Source organism: Hemitrygon akajei, chromosome 2 (genome assembly GCF_048418815.1).
Source record: "Hemitrygon akajei chromosome 2, sHemAka1.3, whole genome shotgun sequence".
Lineage (NCBI taxonomy): Eukaryota > Metazoa > Chordata > Chondrichthyes > Myliobatiformes > Dasyatidae > Hemitrygon > Hemitrygon akajei.
In genome coordinates this window covers 200027314-200048673 of record NC_133125.1, presented here as the reverse complement: position 1 = coordinate 200048673, position 21360 = coordinate 200027314, and the positions used below count along the sequence as shown (strand labels likewise).

At 45.5% G+C, this 21360-nt stretch overlaps 2 protein-coding genes across 2 annotated transcripts in view; both read right to left on the bottom strand.

Moving 5' to 3' along the window:
- Positions 1 to 1889: 1889 nt before the first annotated feature.
- On the bottom strand, positions 1890 to 4481 carry LOC140722045 (nuclear factor 7, brain-like). The gene is made up of 3 exons (XM_073036861.1): positions 4060 to 4481; positions 3885 to 3980; positions 1890 to 2084 (listed from the first exon to the last, which is right to left on the bottom strand). Exons 1-3 carry the CDS (start codon positions 4468 to 4470, stop codon positions 1890 to 1892), a joined length of 702 nt encoding a protein of 233 aa, XP_072892962.1. The 5' UTR covers positions 4471 to 4481.
- A 5439-nt stretch (positions 4482 to 9920) lies between these two features.
- Positions 9921 to 21360, bottom strand: part of LOC140720062 (nuclear factor 7, brain-like) — a 37327-nt gene continuing 25887 nt past the window's right edge. Inside the window, 1 exon segment of the mRNA XM_073034965.1 lies at positions 9921 to 10576. Coding sequence (XP_072891066.1) covers positions 10044 to 10576 — 533 coding nt within the window. The 3' untranslated portion in view covers positions 9921 to 10043.

The window sequence follows — 21360 nt, the reverse complement described above, 5'->3', positions numbered from 1 at the left end:
CCTAACTATCGAATCCCCTATCACTACTGCTCTCCTCTTTTCCCTCCTTCCCTTCTGAGCTGAGGGTCCAGTCTCAGTGCCAGAGACGCAACCACTGCAACTTGTCCCTGGTAGGTCATCCCCACCAACAGTATCCAAAACGATATACTTATTGTTGATGGGAATGGCCACAGGGGTGTTCTGCTCTTCCTGTCTATTCCCCTTCCCTCTCCTGACAGTCACCCAACTACCTGTCTCCTGACTCCTAGGGGTGACAATCTCCCTGAAACTCCTGTCTATTTCTGCCTCTGCCTCCCGAATGATCCGAAGTTCATCCAGCTCCTGCTCCAGTTCCCTAACTCGGTTTGTCAGGAGCTGCAGCTGGATGCACCTTTTGCAGGTGTAGTCATCAGGGACAGCTGTGCTCGCCCTGACTTCCCACATACGGCAAACGGAGCACTCAACTGCCCTAACTGCTGCCTCCATTACCTACTCCTAAGCTAATTAGATTAATTAAAGGAGTTTACCTGGTCTTACCTCACCTGGAGTGAAGCTCGTACTCAGCCTTTCGTCGCTATTTAAATTCTCCCGCTGCCTCACGGGCAGACTTTCACACGCTTGCGCAGTCGTGCCCCATTCAAACCTCACCTCTGCCTGTTCTCGCCGAAGCCTGATTGAGCCAAAGCCGTCCCACTCTGCCTCAGTCCACTCCGACAATGGCCGCTGTATATGGTGGTCTTTCTTTTAAACCTTTGGCGCGCTATGTCACGTGCCTGCGCAGTCTAGCCTCTTTTCTGCGATCAGTTAAAAAAAAAGCTTCTCTCCGAGCTTCTTTTCCCTCTTTTCCCTCTCCGCCTCTTGCTTCGATTTAAATGGTGAAATAATTAAGGGTGAAAGGTGAGATGAAAAACGGCAAGTGGAATATAATGCAAACAAGAGTGAGGTCAATCCAGTGAACGGAGGGGCATGAGGGAGTACAGTAGAACAGAGGGATTCGAGAATACAGATCCATGGTTCATTGAAAGTGGCATCACAGGTAGACAGGTTCATAATGAGAGCTTTAGGCACACTGGCCTTCATACATCAAAGTACTGAGTACAGGAGATGGGATGTTTTGTTCAAGTTGGATGAGACGTTGGTGAAGCTGAATTCTGAGTATTGTGACAGTTCTGGTTACGACCTACAGAAAAGCTGTCAGTAAGATTGAAAGAGTGCAGGAAAAATTTACAAGATGTTGCCAGGACTTGAAGACCTGAGTTATATGGAAAGATTGAATAGGTTAGGAATTTATTTCCTGGAGCAGATGACAATGAGGGGAGATTTGATAGAGGTATACAAAATTATGATGGGTAAAGATCGGGTAAATCTTATTCCACTTTTAGGGTGAAACTAGAAGTATAGGTCATGAATTAAGGGTGGAAGGTGAAATGTTTCAGGGGAACGTGAGGGAGAACGTCTTCACTCAGAGGGTGGGGAGAGTGTGGAACAAGCTGCCAGTGGAAGTGGTGTACATGGGTTCGATTTTATCATTTTATAGAACTTTTGACAAGTACATGGATGGAAGGCGTATGCAGGGCTATGGCCCAGGTGTGGTCAATGGGACTAGACAAAAGAATAGTTTGGCATGGACTAGATGGGCTGTGGGTCTGTCTTTGTGCTATCGTATTCCATTACTCTATGAATCCATGTACCGTGAAGATTTTGCACATTAAAGTGTATAATAGTTCTCAGAGCAATCCCTGCGATCCCATTTCCTCTCATCTCCATGAAACATATTCTCCCTCACTGGCACATTATCTCCCACTTGATTCACAATCAACCCATCTGTGCAAGGTTAATTAAAGTTGTTATTTATTTACTGTTAACAAGGATTTCTTTGGAATATCATTGAAAATCATCTAGGAGTTAGGTCAAATGAGGTGCTTGAGGAGCATAAGAAATGCAGGAGAACACTTAATGGAGAAACCAAGAGAGCTGAACGAGTAGCTGATGTTTCGCTGGCAGACGATGTGCAGGAGAATTCCAAAGGCTTCTGTATGTATGTTAAGAGCAAAAGGAATGTGAAGGAAAACATTGAAGATCAGTGTGGTCATCTGTCTATTGAGCTTAAAGAAATTGTGGAGATCTTAAAGTATTTTTTTACTTCTCTGGAGACAGACACGGAAACTATAGACCTGAAGCAGAACTGCAGGAAGATCATAGACTGTATCCAAATTACAGAAGAGGAGGTGCTTGCAGGCTTGAGCCAAATTAGGGTGGAGAAGTCCCCAGGGACTGAGCAGGTGTCCAACGGACCTTGTGGCAGGGTAGTGCAGACATTGCAAGGGCTCTGGCAGAGATATTGAAAACATAACATAGTCATGGGTGAGGTGCTGGAAGACTGGATGAAAGCTAATGATGTTCTGTTGTTTAAGAATGGCTCTAACAATAAGCTGGGAAAATTATAAGCCAGTGAGCCTGAAATCAGTAGTGGGTAAGAGCTGGGATACATATTTGGGTAAATAGGACCCGATTAGGAACAGACAGCATGGTTTTGTGCATGCTGGGTCATGCCCAATCAAACTTCTCGAGGTTTTTGAACAGGTTACAAAGATGGTTGATGAAGCAAAGGTGGTGGACGTCGTTCATATGGACTTTAGCAAGGCCTTCAATGCCTGTATGGGAGACTGATCTGGAAAGTCAATGAACTTGGCGTTCAGGGTGAAGTAGTTAATTAGATTCAACACCAGCTTAGCAGAAAGCAAAGAGTGGTGGTAGATGGTCACCTCTCTGATTGGAGTCCTGTGACTAGTGGTGTGCTCTGGGACCGATGTTTGTTGTTTGCCATCTATATTAATGGTTTTGATGATAACGGGGTAAACGGGATCCACAAATGTGGGGATGACACCAGGACCGGAGCAGCAGGGCAGTCTATCAAAGCGTGCAGCAGGATCTGGACCAGTGGAAAAGTCGGCTGAATTGGCAAATAGAATTGAATGTAGACAGTGTCAGGTGTTGCATGGTGACAGGACAGACTTGGAGAAGATCGGTGTAGTGAATGGTAGGGCACTGAAGTGTGCAACAGAACAAAAGGATTTGGGAATACAGATCCAAAATTCCATGAAATCAGCATCAACAGTTGTTTTTGGAACTTTGGTTATAAATCAGGGCACTGAATACAGGAGTTAGAATGTTATGTTGAGGTTGTACAAGATGTTGGTGAGACTAAATCTGGAGTATTTTGTGTAGGTCTGGTCATCTGCCTACTGGAAAGCTTGAAGGCGTGCAGAGAAACTTACACAGATGCGGCTTGGTTAGGACTTCATTCACTGGAACACAAGAGATGGAGGAGATCTTCCAGAGAGCCATATACATTATAAGGGGCTTACATTGATAGAATGCTTGTAGATTTTACCCCAGCAGCTGGCTGAGACTAGAGCTAGTGAGTTAAATCTTTAGGGCTGAGCTACCCAACCTGAGATCCACAGACCCCTCTGTTAATGGTAGGAGTCCATGGCATAAAAAAGATTGGGACCCCCGGGTTTAGGGTGAAGGTTGAAATATTTAACGGGAAACAGAGGCAATTTCTTCCCTCGAGGGTGGTGAAGAGTGGATCGAGGTTCAAGCAGAAGTGGTAGATGCGGCTTCGATTGTAACAATTAAGAGAATTTTGATGAGGGACACGGATCAGAAATGCATGAAAGGCTCTGGGTATGGTTAAGTGGGACTCATCAAGAGACAATGCCAGCACAGACTAGATGGGCTGAAGGACCTCTTTCTGTACTGTAGCTGACTATGAATGTATGTATTCTCCACGCAGACAACACCAGTGGACTAGATTGAAACCAGTTCACTGGTGCTATGATACTCTGCTATTGTATTTTAAATGAAATAAAATTACACAACAGCATCGGAAAATGCCTCACCCGAACTCCAGAGATCTTCTCTTTCTGTTGCTGCTCCATTTTCTCGAAGTCGGATTTCTTTTTTGTGAGAGAGCCCAAGGAAGATTTAATACGATCCTGGAAATCACAGAGTGAAAGAATTAGACAATAAAGATGCGACAGAGTAAAGACGCGATCTAAAGCGGGGTACCTCTACCTTGTAGATTTTAACAGCTTCTTGAATCGACAGGAATCGGTGCTCCCTGTGTTCCTGCGCAGCGGCGCACATCACACAGATCAGTTTCTTGTCCGCTTCACAAAACAGCTTCAGTTCTTCCTCATGTTCCTCACAGTAAAATTTAATTTCCTTCTCCTTCGGAATTAGGGTTAGTCCTTGAAATTTTTCGGACAGACTTGCTAAGGCCCGATTTACCCTGAGGGTGCGGTCTGCAAACTCCTCTTTACACTGCGGGCAGGTGTTTCTCTCCTCCTTTTCCCAACATCGAGTGATGCAGGAGCGGCAGAAGTTGTGTCCGCATTCCGGTGAGACAGGATCGGTGAAGAAATCCAGGCAGATGGGACAAATTGTCTCTTCGGTTAAACTCTCGATCCGTCCTTTCGAAGCCATGTTAACTCCCTCTCCACTTCCTGATTCAGAGGAGCAGGTGAATCCCTGCAGTACCGCGATTGTCCACTACTCGCGCTGCAGTCTCACGGAATGACGAACACGAGGAAATCTTCAGAGGCTGCAAATCCAAAGCCTCACACACAAAATGCTGGAGGAACTCAGCAGACCAGGCAGCATCTATGGAAACGAGTAAACAGCTGACGTTTCGGGCCGAGACTCTTCATCAGGACGGGGAGAAGTCAGAATAAGAAGGTTGGGGGGAGAGTGTGTGATGTGTCTTGGATGTCGGTTGGAAGGGACTGAACCAGGCGGTAAATCAATATCCGTTCACAAGTTCAGTGGGTCAGGAGCAGGGAATGAATGTTATGTTGCTGCAAGTGTTCAGTGGGAAAGAATCGCCACCATTTCCACATCAGGGTGGGATCAGAGACACATTGAACTGGTCGGAACATAAAAAAGCCGGGGAGAAGAGCCTTTTTCAGTCTGAGGCAGGACTGAAAGGGACATGTCCTGAAAAGCAAGACTGACAATCGATGTTCAAGAATTGTGTTGACACAAAGGTTGGGGGCGTTGTGGATAGTGTCATGGCACAAAGGTTGGGATGGTTGGGGTGTTGTGGATAGTGTGGAGGACTGTCAGAGGTTAAAACGGGACATTGATAGGATGCAAAACTGGGCTGAGAAAAGGAAGATAGAATTCAACCCAGATAAGTGTGAGGTGGTTCATTTTGATAGGTCAAATATGATGGCAGAATATAGTATTAATGGTAAGACTCTTGGCAGTGTGGAGGATCAGAGGGATCTTGGGGTCCGAGTCCATAGGATGCTCAAAGCAGCTGCGCAGGTTGACTCTGTGGTTAAGAAGACATACAATGCATTGGCCTTCATCAATCGTGGGATTGAGTTTAAGAGCCAAGAGGTAATGTTGCAGTTATATAGGACCCTGGTCAGACCCCACTTGGAGTACTGTGCTCAGTTCTGGTTCCTTCACTATAGGAAGAATGTGGAAACCATAGAAAGGGTGCAGAGGAGATTTACAGGATGTTGTCTGGACTGGGGAGCATGCCTTATGAGAACAGGTTGAGTGAACTCGGCCTTTTCTCTTTGGAGCGCCAGAGGATGAGAGGTGACTTGATAGAGGTGTACAAGATAATGAGAGGCATTGATTGTGTGGATAGTCAGAGGCTTTTCTGCAGGGCTAAATTGGCTAGCACGAGGGGGCATAGTTTTAAGGTATTTGGAAGTAGGTACAGAGGAGATGTCAGGGGGGAGTTTTTCACACAGAGAGTAGTGAGTGTGTGGAATGGGCTGCCGATAATGGTGGTGGAAGCAGAAACGATAGGGTCTTTTAAAAGATTCCTGGATGGGTACATGGAGCTTAGAAAAATAGAGGGCTATAGGTAAAGCCTAGGTAGTTCTAAGGCAGGGACATGTTTGGCATAGCTTTGTGGGCTGAAGGGCCTGTATTGTGCTGTAGGTTTTCTATGTTTCTAATCTTGCCCTGAAATGTCCACTGTGCATTCCCCTCCACAGATGCTGCCTGTCCAACTGAGTCCCTCCAGCAGCTCAGATTCTGTTTTGCTCGAGAGCAGGCTACGGTGTGAAATGGTGGTTAAATGTAAATATAAATACAGTATCAACTACTAAATTATTTAATGCCATGAAACTGGGGATGTGAAGAGAATATTGTGTTGCGAGGTGACAGATGCTATGGCGATGACCAAGATGAATTTGCTAGAGAAAGCACATGACTGGACGTTATCCATCATAGGGGAAAACTATCAGCTTTCTGGCAAAGTTCTGATTTCCACTGCCCTTCGTGTGAAGTAGTTTCCCAACTCCACCCGTGTGTGGAGTGGTTCCAACTGAAGATTCAGTCTCTGTTATTCAGGGCTGGTTCCATAAGCGGAACCTCTTTCCCTCTACATGTCCTCTGAACCCCTCCAGCTCCGGAGAGCCGGCACGTGGCACTGGAATCTCCATTTGCTGCCCAGCATCACACTGTCCATCAGGCAGTTTGCAGAACAGCGGCTCAATCCAGGAGGTGTTTTGTGAGGTCCAGTCTCCTGCTTAAATACGGGCCAGCACTGAAGGAACATCGCGTCACCAACATTCAGGATCTGAACCATAGAACCATAGAACACTACGGCTCAACACAGACCCTTCAGCCCGCCATGTTGTACTGACCCATATAATCCTTTAAAAAAGTACTAAACCTACACTACCCCATAACCCTCCATTTTTCTTTCATCCATGTGCCTGTCCAAGAGGCTCTTAAATACCCCTAATATTTTAGCCTCCACCACCATCCCTGGCAAGTCATTCCAGGCACTCACAAACCTCTGTGTAAAAAAACTTACCCCTGATGTCTCCCCTAAACTTCCCTCCCTTAATTTTGTACCTATGCCCTCTGGTGTTTGCTATTGGTGCCCTGGGAAACAGGTACTGACTATCCACCCTATCTATACTTCTCATAATCTTGTAGACCTCTATCAAGTCCCCTCTTATTCTTCTACGCTCCAAAGAGAAAAGTCCCAGCTCTGCTAACCTTGCTTCATATGACTTGTTCTCCAATCCAGGCAACATCCTGGTAAATCCCCTCTGCACCCTCTCCATAGCTTCCACATCCTTCCTATAATGAAGTGACCAGAATTGAACACAATACTCTAAGTGCAGTCTCACCAGAGATTTGTAGAGTTGCAACATGACCTCTCTACTCTTGAACTCAATCCCTCTGTTAATGAAGCCTAGCAACCTATAGGCCTTCTTAACTACCCTATCAACCTGTGCAGTGACCTTGAGGGATGTATGGATTTGAACCCCAAGGTCCCTTTGTTCATCCACACTCTTAAGTACCTGACCATTAATCCTGTACTCAGTCTTCTGGTTTGTCCTTCCAAAATGCATCACCTCACATTTGTCCAGATTGAACTCCATCTACCATTTTTCTGCCCAACTCTGCAGCCTGTCTGTATCCTCTTGTAACCTTCGACAACCTGCAGCTCCATCCACAACTCCTCCAATCTTCATGTCATCTGCAAACTTACTCACCCATCCTTCCACCTCTACATCCAGGTCATTTATAAAAATCACAAATAGCAGGGGTCCCAGGACAGATCCCTGCGGCACTCCACTAGTCACCGACCTCCAGGCAGAATACTTTCCTTCCACAACTACCCTCTGCTTTCTTCCTTTAAGCCATTTTTTTTTATCCAAACAGCCAAAGTTCCACTTATCCCATGCCTCATGACTTTCTGGATGAGTCTCTTATGCGGGACCTTGTCAAATGCTTTGCTAAAGTCCATGTAGACCACATCCACTGCCCTACCCTCATCAACTTCTTTTGTTACCTCTTCAAAAAACTCAATCAGGCTCGATCTTCCCTTCACAAAGTCATGTTGACTATCCATGAGTAGCCTGTACTTCTGCAAATGCTCGTAGATCTGATCCTTAAGAATCCTTTCCAGTAGTCTGCATACCACTGACGTAAGACTCACTGGTCTATAGTTCCCAGGTTTCTCCCTATTACTGTTTTTTAAACAAGGGAACTACATTTGCCATTCTCCAGTCCTCCGGCACTTCCCCTGCAGCCAAAGAGGATTCAAAGATCATAGCTAATGCTCCTGCGATCTCTTCTCTCAATTCCCACAACAACCTGGGGTGTATCATATCCGGCCCTGGGGATTTATCAATCTTAATGTTTTTAAGAAGATCCAGCACTTCTTCTTCCTTAATCTCCACATTGTCCAGCACACAGGCCCACTCTACTTCGACCTCATCCTGATCAAGATCCTTTTCACTTATGAATACTGAAGCAAAGTATTCATTTAGGACCTCCCCAACCTCTTCCACCTCCAGGCATATGTTGCTCTCTTTATCCTTTAGCGGTCCCACCTTTGTTCTCGTCATCCTCCTGTTCTTCACATATGCATAGAATGCCTTGGGGTTCTCCTTAATCCTACATGCCAAGGCCTTCTCATGCCCCCCAATTTACTCTCGCTAGTTCCTGCCTCATCCCTTCAAAGTTAGCCCTTCCTCCGTTAAGCACTTTACCATTTCATCTGATTTTATCCCTTTCCATAGCTATGCTGAAGCTAAGGGAGTTGTGGTCACTCTCACCAAAATGCTCCCCCACCAAGAGGTCTATCACCTGACCAGGTTCATTACCCAGAACTAGATCCAGTATAACCTCTCCTCTCGTCAGCCGGTCCACATACTGTGTCAGGAATCCTTCTTGAACACACCTGACAAATTCAGCCCTATCTATCCCCCTTGCACTCAGGAGGTGCCAGTCAATATGAGGGAAGTTGAAATCACCCATAACTACTACCCTGTATTTCCTGCACCATTCTAAAATCTGCCTGCTTATCTGTTCTTCTGTGTCCCAAGGGCTATTTGAGGTCTATAGACTACTCCCAGCACAGTGAGTGATCCCTTCCTATTTCTGACTTCCACCCAGACTGACTCCGTGGACACTCCTTCTGCAGCGTCCTCCCTTTCTATAGCCGGGATACTATCCCTGACCAGCAATGCCACTCCCCCCACTTTTCTACCCCCCTTCCTATTTCTTTTAAAACACCTGAACCCCGGGACATGCATCATCTAATCCTGCCCTTCATCCAACCAAGTTTCAGTAACGGCCACAACATCGTAGTTCCACGTACTAATCCATGCTATAAGTTCATCCTCCTTGTTCCTAATACTCCTAGCATTGAAATAGACACATTTCAACCCCTTTAACTGGCTACAATTATGTTCTGTCCCCTGCCTGTCCTTCCTCATCAACTCAGAACTCTTAGCACCATGCCCTTGTCCTTCTACCTTAATCCCTGCACTCACATTCTGATTCCCACCCCCCTACCAAACTGTTCTCTGGATAGTTCTCGGGCGTCGGAGGCCAGACGACAGATGAGATCCATAAGACCAGAAGACAGAGGAGCAGAATTAGTCCATTTAACCCATCGAGTCTGATACTCCATTCTATCATGGCTGATCCCAGATCTCACTCAACCCCACACTCCTGTCTGCTCCCCATTTCCTTTGATGCCCTGACCGATCAAGAAACTATCACTTTCCACCTTAAATATATCACTACCCCATGTGCCTATCACCCCCTCACTGGCCAGCTCTTATCCTAGCTTTCCTTCCAAATCCTACACCGGTCATCTCCGCTCTCACTTTCAGTCCAGTGGGAGGACATTGAGCAAAAACATCAATTATCCATTTCCCTCTATAGATGCTGCCTGACATGCTGAGATTCTCCAGCCTGTTACCATCACATGTCCCACCTCCCCAAGATTCACCTTGACCTCCCTCTCCTGGTCAGCATCACCACCACTTGTCCCACTTCACCTGTCTCAGTGCGGGTGGACTTTAGCACCCAGGGGAGCCGGGGAGCTCAGGACCCGCCGCCCGCGGCTGCTGCTGAATCCGCAGTGTTTCTGTTCTGTTGACGGATGCGGTGAACGGGTTAAAATTAATGGATCGATAATTCTCACAACGTGTTTATTTCACTCTCCGCACATTTATATTTACACTGACTTACTCCTGACTCCAGTCCCGGATCCGACCCGCTTACAGACGCGGAGCGGAACCGGAGCAGATTCTCAGCCACCGGTTTGTATCCGCAACCCCGAGTAAAGGATAAAGTTTCTCCGTGAATTTATTCCCAGTGAAGGTGTGGAGATGGGAATTGGTCTCCGCGTTGTAAAATGAAACTGTCCCGGACTCGTAACTGAGATAAACTCCCACCCTCCCGGGGATGGGATCGGCAGGGAGACGGGATTCAGGGGAGATGAAAGCCTTCATTTTGCCATTATGCCGCTCGATGATCCAGAATCCAGTCTCCGGACTCAGTCTGACTGCTCTCTTCCTCTCCACAGACTCTGCGGCGACTCCCAGACCCCACCACCGATTCCCTGTCACCTCCACCTCCCAGTAATGTCTCCCCGATGTGAATCCCTCCGATCCCAGCAGACAAATCCAGTATGTGAATCTCTTCCTGGTATCAGGGAGATCCCTGCAAGTCCCGGTGTTTCTCACACTTTTCTGATCCTCAGAAACCTCGAGCCACGGATTCGCCGTTTCCACATCCAGGGTGACAGAGACTGGGGGGAGAAGCAGAGAATTAGAGAGTCCCCGGGGATCAGGGGGAGAGGCTGCAGGGCCTCAGGCACAGTCAGGTGGGCGACAGGAACCTTTCCCGGGGATTTACACAACTGCCGCGGATGGACAACCAGTATCTTCCCCAGGTTTTCCCTCCGTGATGAAGAGCGGAGTTTCAACAGTGCTTTGATACTGATCACAATTCTATCTGCTTTACCATAGCATTGGAGAGAGATAGGAGCAGATAAGTTAGGGAAACGTTTAATTAGAGTAAGGGGACTCGTAATATGAGGCTATCAGGCAGGAACTTGGAAGCATAAATTGGAAACAGTTGTACTCAGGGAAATGTATGGAAAAAATGTGGCAAATGTTCAGGGGATATTTGCATGAGGTTCAGCATAGGTATGTTCCAATGTGACAGGGAAAGGATGGTCAGGTACAGGAACTGTGGTGTATAAAGGCTGTTGAAAATCTAGTCAAAAATAAAAGCTTGTGAGGTTCAAAAAACTAGGTAATGATTGCGATCGAAACGATTATAAGACTCGCAGAAAGGAGCTTAAAAATGCAATTAGGAGAGCCAGAAGGAGCCATGAGAAGGCCTTAGCGGACAGGATTAAGGAAAATCCCAAGGCATTCGACAAGTATATGAACAGCAAGAGGATAAGATGTGAGAGAGTAGGACCAATCAGGTGTGACAGTGGAAAAGTGTGTATGGAACCGGAGGAGATAGCAGAGGTACTTAATGAATACTTTGCTTCAGTATTCACTACGGAAAAGGATCTTGGTGATCGTAGGGATGATTTGCAGTTGACTGAAAAGCTTGAGCATGTAGATATTAAGGAAGAGGATGTACAGGAGCTTTTGGAAAGCATCAAGTTGGATAAGTCACCGGGACCGGATGAGATATACCCCAGGCTACTGTGGGAAGCGAGGGGGGAGATTGTTGAGCCTCTGGGGATTATCTTTGCATCATCAATGGGGACAGGAGATGTTCCAGAGGATTGGAGGATTGCGGATGTTGTTCCTTTATTCAAGAAAGGGAGTAGAGATAGCCCAGGAAATTATAGACCAGTGAGTCTTACCTCAGTGGTTGGTAAGTTGATGGAGAAGATCCTGAGAGGCAGGATTTATGAACATTTGGAGAGGCATAATATGATTAGAAACAGCCAGCATGGCTTTGTCAAAGGCAGGTCGTGCCTTAAAAGCCAGATTGAATTTTCTGAGGATGTGGCTAAACACATTGATGAAGGAAGAGCAGTAGATGTAGTGTATATGGATTTCAGCAAGGCATTTGATAAGGTACCCCATGCAAGGTTTATTGAGAAAGTAAGGAGGCATGGGATCTAAAAGAGACCCGGAACTGGCTTGCCCTGTTGTGGATAGTGTGGAGGTCTGTCAGAGGTTGCAGCAGGACATTGATAGGATGCAAAACTGGGCTGAGAAGTGGCAGATGGCGTTCAACCCAGATAAGCGTGAGGTGGTTCATTTTGGTAGGTCAAATGTGATGGCAGAATATAGTATTAATGATAAGACTCTTGGCAGTGTGGAGGATCAGAGGATCTTGGGGTCTGAGTCCATAGGACACTCAAAGCTGCTACATAGATTGACCCTGTGGTTAAGAAGGCATATAGTGCATTGGCCTTCATCTACCATGGGATTGAGCTTAAGGACCGAGAGGTAATGTTACAGCTATATTTTGGAGTTGTTAAAATACATTAGGACAGATAAGTCCCCGAGGCCTGACGGAATATTCCCCAGGCAGCTCCACAAGCTGAGGGAAGATATTGCTGAGCCTCTGGCTAGGATCTTTATGTCCTCGTTGTCCACGGGAATGGTACCGGAGGATTGGAGGGAGGCGAATGTTGTCCCCTTGTTCAAAAAAGATAGTAGGGATAGTCCAGGTAATTATAGACCAGTGAGCCTTACGTCTGTGGTGGGAAAGCTGCTGGAAAAGATTCTTAGAGATAGGATCTATGGACATTTAGAGATTCATGGTCTGATCAGGGACAGTCAGCATGGCTTTGTGAAGGGCAGATCGTGCCTAACAAGCCTGATAGAGTTCTTTGAGGAGGTGACCAGGCATATAGATGAGGGTAGTGCAGTGGATGTGATCTACATGGATTTTAGTAAGGCATTTGACAAGGTTCCACACGGTAGGCTTATTCAGAAAGTCAGAAGGCATGGGATCCAGGGAAGTTTGGCCAGGTGAATTCAGAATTGGCTTGCCTGCAGAAGGCAGAGGGTTGTGGTGGAGGGAGTACATTCAGATTGGAGGGTTGTGACTAGTGGTGTCCCACAAGGATCTGTTCTGGGACCTCTACTTTTCGTGATTTTTATTAACGACCTGGATGTGGGGGTAGAAGGGTGGGTTGGCAAGTTTGCAGACAACACAAAGGTTGGTGGTGTTGTAGATAGTGTAGAGAATTGTCGAAGATTGCTGAGAGACATTGGTAGGATGCAGAAGTGGGCTGAGAAGTGGCAGATGGAGTTCAACCCGAAGAAGTGTGAGGTGGTACACTTTGGAAGGACAAACTCCAAGGCAGAGTACAAAGTAAATGGCAGGATACTTGGTAGTGTGGAGGAGCAGAGGGATCTGGGGGTACACAGATCCCTGAAAGTTGCCTCACAGATAGGGTAGATAGGGTAGTTAAGAAAGCTTACGGGGTGTTAGCTTTCATAAGTCGAGGGATAGAGTTTAAGAGTTGCGATGTAATGATGCAGCTCTATAAACCTCTAGTTAGGCCACACTTGGAGTACTGTGTCCAGTTCTGGTTGCCTCACTATAGGAAGGATGTGGAAGTATTGGAAAGGGTACAAAGGAGATTTACCAGGATGCTGCCTGGTTTAGACAGTATGGATTATTTTCAGAGATTAAGGGAGCTAGGGCTTTACTCTTTGGAGAGAAGGAGGATGAGAGGAGACATGATAGAGGTATACAAGATATTAAGAGGAATAGACAGAGTGGACAGCCAGCGCCTCTTTCCCAGGGCACCACTGCTCAGTACAAGAGGACATGGCTTTAAGTTAAGGGGAGGGAAGTTCAAGGGGATATTAGAGGAAGGTTTTTCACTCAGAGAGTGGTTGGTGCGTGGAATGCACTGCCTGAGTCAGTGGTGGAGGCAGATACACTAGTGAAATTTAAGAGACTACTAACAGGTATATGGAGGAATTTAAGGTGGGGGGTTATATGGGAGGCAGGGTTTGAAGGCCTGTAATGTGCTGTACTATTCTATGTTCTATATAAGATCCTGGTCAGACTCCACTTGGAGTACTGTGCTCAATTTTGGTCGCCTCACTACAGGAAGGACGTGGAAACCATAGAAATGGTGCAGAGGAGATTTACAAGGATGTTACCTGGATTGGGGAGCATGCCTTATGGGAATAGGTTAAGTGAACTCGGCCTTTTTTGCTTGGTGCAATGGAGGATGAGAGGTGACCTGATAGAAGTGTACAAGATAATAGGAGACATTGGTCGTGTGGATAGTCAAAGGCTTTTTTTCAAGGGCTGAAAAGGCTAACACGGGAGGGCATAGTTTTAAGGAGCTTGGAAGTAGGTACAGAGGAAATGTCAGGGGTAAGGTTTTTTACGCAGAGAGTGGTGAGTGTGTGGAATGGGCTACCGGTGGCGGTGGTGGAGGCGGGAACGATAGTGTCTTTTCAGAGACTCCTGGATGGCTACATGGAGCTTAGAAAAATAGAGGGCTTTGGGTAAAGCCTAGGTGGCTCTAAGGTTAACGACATGTTCGTCACAGCCTTGTGGACCGAATGGCCTGTATTGTGCTGCAGGTTTTCTATGTTTCTATTACATCCTTGCTTGTACATTCCAGTCCTCTTGAAATTAAAGCTGACATCACATTTGCCTTCCTCACCAGATTCAGCCTTTAGGGTATCCTGCACAAGGAGTCCCAAGTCCCTTTGTGCCTCAGTTTTTTGTATTTTCCCTCCATTTAGAAAATAGTCAACACTTTCATTTCTTCTACTAAAGTGCATGACCATACACTTCTTGACACTACATTCCATCTGCCATTTTTCTGTTCATTCTCTTCGTCTATCCTTCATAGCCTCTCTACTCCCTCAAAATTACCTTCCCCTCCACATATCTTCATATTGTCTGCAAACTTTGGAACAAAGCCTTCAATTCCATCATCAAAATCATTGACGTGTAGCATTAAAAAAATCAGTTCCAATGCAGATCCCTGTGGAACACTTCTTGTCACCAGCAGCCAACCAGAAAAGGCTCCCTTTATTCCCACTCTTTGCCTCCTGCCAATCAGCCACTGCCTTATCCATGCTAGAATCTTTCCTGTAATACCCAGGGATCATAGCTTGTTAAGCAGCTTATTGTATGGCACCTAGTCAAGGACCTTCTGAAAATCCAAATATATAACATCAACCAATTCTCCTTTGTCTATCCTGCTTGTTATTTCTTCCAACTATCCCAAAAGGTTTGACAGGCAATATTTTCCCTTAAGGAGATCTTGCTGACTACATTCTATTTTATCATGTACCTCCGAGTACTCCAAAACCACATCCTTAACAATCGACTCTAACATCTTCCCAACCACTGAGGTCAGATTAGCTGGCCAATAATTTCCTTTCGTCTGCCTCTCTCCCTTGAAGAGTGGAATGACATTTGCAATTTTCCCATCTTCTGGATTCTTGAAAGATCATTACTAATGCTTCCACAATCTCTTCAGTCACTCTTTCAGAATCCTGGGGAATGCACCACCTGGTCCAGGTGACTTACCTACCTTCATACCTTTCAGTTCCCCGATATTGTTTCTCTTCAGTAATAGTAACTTCACATAATTTATGCCCCCCGACACCTGAAACTTCAACCACACTGCTAGTGTCTTCCACAGTGAAAAATGATGTAAATAGGTATTCAGTTCATCCACCATTTCCTTGTTCCCCTTTACTACCTGTTCTGCATCATTTCCAGTGGTCTGATATCCACTCTCGCCTCTCTTTTACACTTTATGTATCTGAAGAAACTCTTGGTATCCTCTTTAATATTATTGGTTTGCTTAATTTCGTATTCCATCTTTACCTTCTTAATGACTTTTACAGTTGTCTTCTGTTGGTTTTTTAAAGCTTCCCAATCCTCTAAATTCCCACTATTTTTTGCCCTATTATATGCCTCTTTTTGGCTTTTATGTTGGCTTTGACTTCTCTTGTTAGCCACGGTTGTGTCATCTTTCCTCCAGATGCTTCTTCCTCTTTGGGATGTATATATCCTGCGCCTTCCAAATTGCTTCCAGAAATTCCAGACATTGCTGCTCTGCTGTCACCCTGCCAGTGTTGTTTTCCAATCAATTCTGGCCGACTCCTTTCTCACGCCTCTGTAATTTCCTTTTCTCCATTATAATAATGATATATTTTAGCTTTTCCTTCTCAAATTCAAGGTGAATTCGATCATATTATGTCCACTATTCCCTAAGGGTTCTTTTGCCTTAAGCTCTCTAATCAATTTTGGTTTATTGCACAACATACAATCTAGAATACCTGTAGTTGATCCCTTGGTGGGCTAAAATGCTACCTCATTAGCATTCTAGAAACTCCCCCTCTTGGAATGCAGCACCAACTGCTTTTCCAATCTACCTGCATATTGAAGTCCACCATGACTACTGTAATATTGCCCCTTTGTATTTCCTATCTTCCATAGTAATCTGTAGGCAACATCCTTACTACTGGTTTGGGGTCTGTATACAACTCCATTCAGGGTCTTTTTGCCCTTGCAGTTCCTTAGCTCTATCCACAATGATCCAACACCTTCAAACCCTATGTCACCTTTTCCTAATGATTTGGTTTCATTATTTTTTTTTATATATACACACAAAGCAACGCCACCCCCTCTGCCTTTCTGCTTGTCCTTTCGATACAATGTGTATCCTTGGGCTTTAAGCTCCCACCTATAATATTTCAGCCGTAATTCAGTGATGCCTATAACATCATACCTGCCAATCTGTAACTGCTACAAGTTCATCTGCAGTACCTTATTACATATGCAGCACCATTCAAATATAACACCTTCAGTCCTATAACCATATAACAATCACAGCACGGAAACAGGCCATCTCAGCCCCTCCAGTCCGTGCCGAATGCTTACTCTCACCTAGTCCCACTGACCCGCACTCAGCCCATAACCCTCCATTCCTTTCCTGTCCATATACCTATCCAATTTTCTTTTTTAATGACAAAATCGAACCTGCCTCTACCACTTCTACTGGAAGCTCGTTCCACACAGCTACCACCCTCTGAGTGAAGAAATTCCCCCTCGTGTTACCCCTAACCTTTTGCCCCTCGGCTCTCAACTGTACACAATACTCCAAATTTGGCCTCACCAATGCCTTGTACAATTTTAACACTAAATCCCAACTCCTATACTCAATGCTCTGATTTATAAAGGCCAGCATACCAAAAGTTTTCTTCACCACCCTATCCACATGAGATTCCACCTTCAGGGAACTATGCACCATTATTTCTAAATCACTCTGTTCTACTGCATTCCTCAATGCCCTGCCATTTACCATGTATGTTCTATTTTGATTATTCCTACCAAAATGTAGCACCTCACACTTATCAGCATTAAACTCCATCTGCCATCGTTCAGCCCACTCTTCTAACTGGCCTAAATCTCTCTGCAAGCTTTGAAAACCTACTTCATTATCCACAACGCCACCTATCTTAGTATCATCTGCATACTTACTAATCCAATTTACCACCCCATCATCCAGATCATTAATGTATATGACAAACAAAATTGTACCCAGTACAGATCCCTGAGGCACACCACTAGTCACCGGCCTCCAACCTGACAGTTATCTACCACTACTCTCTGGCATCTCCCATCCAGCCACTGTTAAATCCATTTAACTACTTCAATATTAATACCTAAAGATTTAACCTTCCTAACTAACCTTCCGTGTGGAACCTTGTCAAAGGCCTTACTGAAGTCCATATAGACAACATCCACTGCTTTACCCTCATCAACTTTCCTTGTAACCTCTTCAAAAAATTCAATAAGATTTGTCAAACATGACCTTCCACGCACAAATCCATGTTCACTGCTTCAAATCAGACCCTGTCTATCCAGATAATTATATATAACATCTGTAAGGATACTTTCCATTAATTTACCCACCACTGACGTCAAACGTACAGGCCAATAATTGCTAGGTTTACTCTTAGAACCCTTTTTAAACAATGGAACCACATGAGCATTACGCCAATCCTCCGGCACCATCCCCATTTCTAATGACATTTGAAATACTTCTGTCAGAGCCCCTGCTATTTCTGCATTTACTTCCCTCAAGGTCCTAGGGAATATCCTGTCAGGACCCAGAGACTTATCCACTTTTATATTCTTTATAAGCTCTAGTACTTCCTCTTCTTTAATCATCATAGTTTCATTAACTACCCTACTTGTTTCCCTTACCTTACACAATTCAATATCCTTCTCGTTAGTGAATACCGAAGAAAAGAAATTGTTCAAAATCTCCCCCATCTCTTTTGGCTTCACACATAGCTGTCCACTCTGATTCTCTAAGAGACCAATTTTATCCCTCACTATCCTTTTGCTATTAATATAACTGTAGAAACCTTTTGGATTTATTTTCACCTTATTTGCCAAAGCAACTTCATATCTTCTTTTAGCTTTTCTAATTTCTTTCTTAAGATTCTTTTTATATTCTTTATATTCCTTGAGCACCTCATTTACTCCATGCTGCCTATATTTATTGTATATATCTCTCTTTTTCTGAACCAAGTTTCCAATATCCCTTCAAAACCATGGCTGTCTCAAACTTTTAACCTTTCCTTTCAATCTAACAGGAACATAAAGATTCTGTACCCTCAAAATTTTACCTTTAAATGACCTCCATTTCTCTATTACATCCTTCCCATAAAACAAATTGTCCCAATCCACTCCTTCTAAGTCCTTTCGCATCTCCTCAAAGTTAGCCTTTCTCCAATCAAAAATCTCAACCCTGGGTGCAGTCCTATCCTTCTCCATAATTATAATGAAACTAATGGTATTGTGATCACTGGACCCGAAGTGCTCCCCAACACATACCTCCATCACCTGACCTATCTCATTCCCTAACAGGAGATCCAACCCTGCCCCTTCTCTAGTTGGAACCTCTATGTATTGCTGCAAAAAAAAACTATCCTGCACACATCTTACAAACTCCAAACCATCCATCCCTTTTACAGTATGGGCTTCCCAGTCTATGTGTGGAAAATTAAAATCTCCCACAATCACAACCTCGTGCTTACTACAAATATCTGCTATCTCCTTACAAATTTGCTCCTCCAATTCTCGCTCCCCATTAGGTGGTCTATAATACAGCCCTATAAGTGTTACTACACCTTCCCCACTCCTCAATTCCACCCAAATAGCCTCCCTAGATGTGCCCCCTAATCTATCCTGCCAAAGCACCGCTGTAATATTTTCTCGGACAAGCAATGCAACACCTCCCCCTCCTGCCCCTCCGATTCTATCACACCTGAAGCAACGAAATCCAGGAATATTTAGATTACTACCTTTGCGGTCCTTCTTCTAACTCCCTTCCTAACTCCCTGTATTCTCCTTTCAGGACCTCTTCTCTTTTCCTACCTATGTCATTGGTACCTGTATGTACCACGACCTCTGGCTCCTCACCCTCCCACTTCAGGATATCTTGGACGCGATTAGAAACATCCTTTACCCTGGCACCAGGGAGGCAAACTACCATCTGGGTCTCCTGACTGCATCCACAGAATCACCTATCTGACCCCCTAACTATCGAGTCCCCTATCACTACTGCCTTCCTCTTCCTTTCCCTACCCTTCTGAGCTACAGGGCCAGACTCTGTTGCTTCCCCCAGGTAGGCTGTCCCCCTCCAACAGTACTCAAACAGAAGTTCTTATTGTCAAGGGGTACAGTCACAGGGGTACTCTCTAGTACCTGACTCTTCCCCTTCCCCCTCCTAACCGTGACCCACCTGTCTGCCTCCTGTGGCCCCGGTGTGACCACCTGTCTGTAACTCCTCTCTATCAACTCCTCACTCTCCCTGACCAGATGAAGGTCATCGAGCTGCATCTCCAGTCCCCTAACACGGTCCCTTAGGACCTGGCGCAGACGTGGACGTCCGGGAGGCTAGGAGACTCCAGGACCTCCCACATCCGACACCGAGAACAACAAGCTGCCCTCACACTCATTCTTCCCCTTTCCTCAAATAACAGAAAGTCCTGTATTCCCCCTTTCCAATTTTGCCCACCTTTTATGCTGGAACTCAGCCTGCTGATTGCAATTTGCCCCATCAACAGCCTGTCTCACTACACGTTGGCTCTATTTGCAAACCAGCTACCTCACCCTCAGCACTATTATCTGCCTCTCCGATGATGCATTGAAACATATGTAGCTCAGGACACCAGTTGCACCATGCTCCACCTTGTTTGAGGTCTTACTAGCATCTGCCTCCACAACCTCTCCACTAACTATTCTGGCACTCTGGTTCCCACCCTCCTGCAACTCTACTTTAAACCCTACTGTGCAGCATTAATGATCCTTCCCACCAGGATGTTACTCCCCCTCCAGTTCTGTACAGGTCCCACCTTCCCTGGAAGAGAGCCCAATGATCCAAGAACCTAACGCCCTCCCTCCTACACCAATGCCTTAGCCACTATACCATGTACTGTACCAGCAGTTATGGTCGAAATGACAATAAAAGTGACTTGACTTGACTATATAATCTTCCTAGTTCTAGCTTCACTAGCACAAGGCATGGGTAGCAATCCTGAGATCACAACCCTGGAGGTCCTTACTTTTAAATTAGCACCTGACTCTGAACACTCCCTATGTCCCGTCACTTGTCCTACCCATATCATTGATGCCTACATGGACCACAATCTCTGGCTGTTCACTTCCCACTTAAGAATGCTGAGGATTCAATCCGAGATGTCCCACGTCATGGCAGCCAGGAGGTGACATACCACCCAGGAATCTCATTCTCACCCACAGAACTTCCTGTCCAATCGTCTAACTAATGTGCTTTTTCTCCCTCTCCCTTCTAAGTCACAGAGCTGTACTCAGTGCCAGCTGTGACTCAATACTCAGCTGTGACTCTCCTCTATTAGGTCAACACCCCCAACAGTATCCAAAGTGTGTGTTTTGCTGAGGGGATGGCCACAGGGGTACTCTGCACTGGTTCCTTAACCCCATTCCCCTTCCCGACTGTCACCCAGTTTCCTGTGTCCCGCACATTGGGTGTAACTACCTCTCTATGTGTCCTCTCTATCACCCCTCAGCCTCCCAAACGATCCGGAGTTCATCTAGTTCCAGCTCCAACTCCTTAACACGGATTGTTAGAAGCTGCAGCTGGACACACGTCTCACAGTTGTAGTCATCAGGGACACTGGAATTCTCTATGCTTCCCACATAACCTCAAAAGGAGCAGAGCACTGCACCATCCTGCATGGCATCTCTACTGAGCTAGTCGAGGAGACATAAAGAAGGGAAGGAGAAAAAAATAACCTTGAGCTTTTCTTCTTCTTTTTTATATTTTGCTTTCTCTGGCTGAAGCCTCAAAGAGCTAAAGCCTCAAGATCACCACTCTGACTCTGTCCACTCACACAATGGCTGCTCTGCTTTCCTCTGCCTTTCTTAATTTGCTCTTGCTAATCAATCCCAAAAACAGAATGGTCACTGGTCAAAGCTGTATTTCTCTGCAGTGACCTGCTGCTCCCTTTTCTACTTGGGCAGTGGACCCAAGTGAAATTATCTCCTCTTAAAACTTTCGATGTC

Excerpts from the sequence above, each read along its gene's own strand:
- LOC140722045 (XM_073036861.1), bottom strand. The coding sequence starts at position 4,470 with ATGGCTTCGAAAGGACGGATCGAGAGTTTAACCGAAGAGACAATTTGT. Across the intron at positions 3,981-4,059 it reads AAGCTGTTAAAATCTACAAG|GATCGTATTAAATCTTCCTT; the intron begins GTAGAGGTACCC and ends TGTGATTTCCAG. Across the intron at positions 2,085-3,884 it reads AGAAGATCTCTGGAGTTCGG|CTCAATAGACAGATGACCAC; the intron begins GTGAGGCATTTT and ends AATTTCTTTAAG.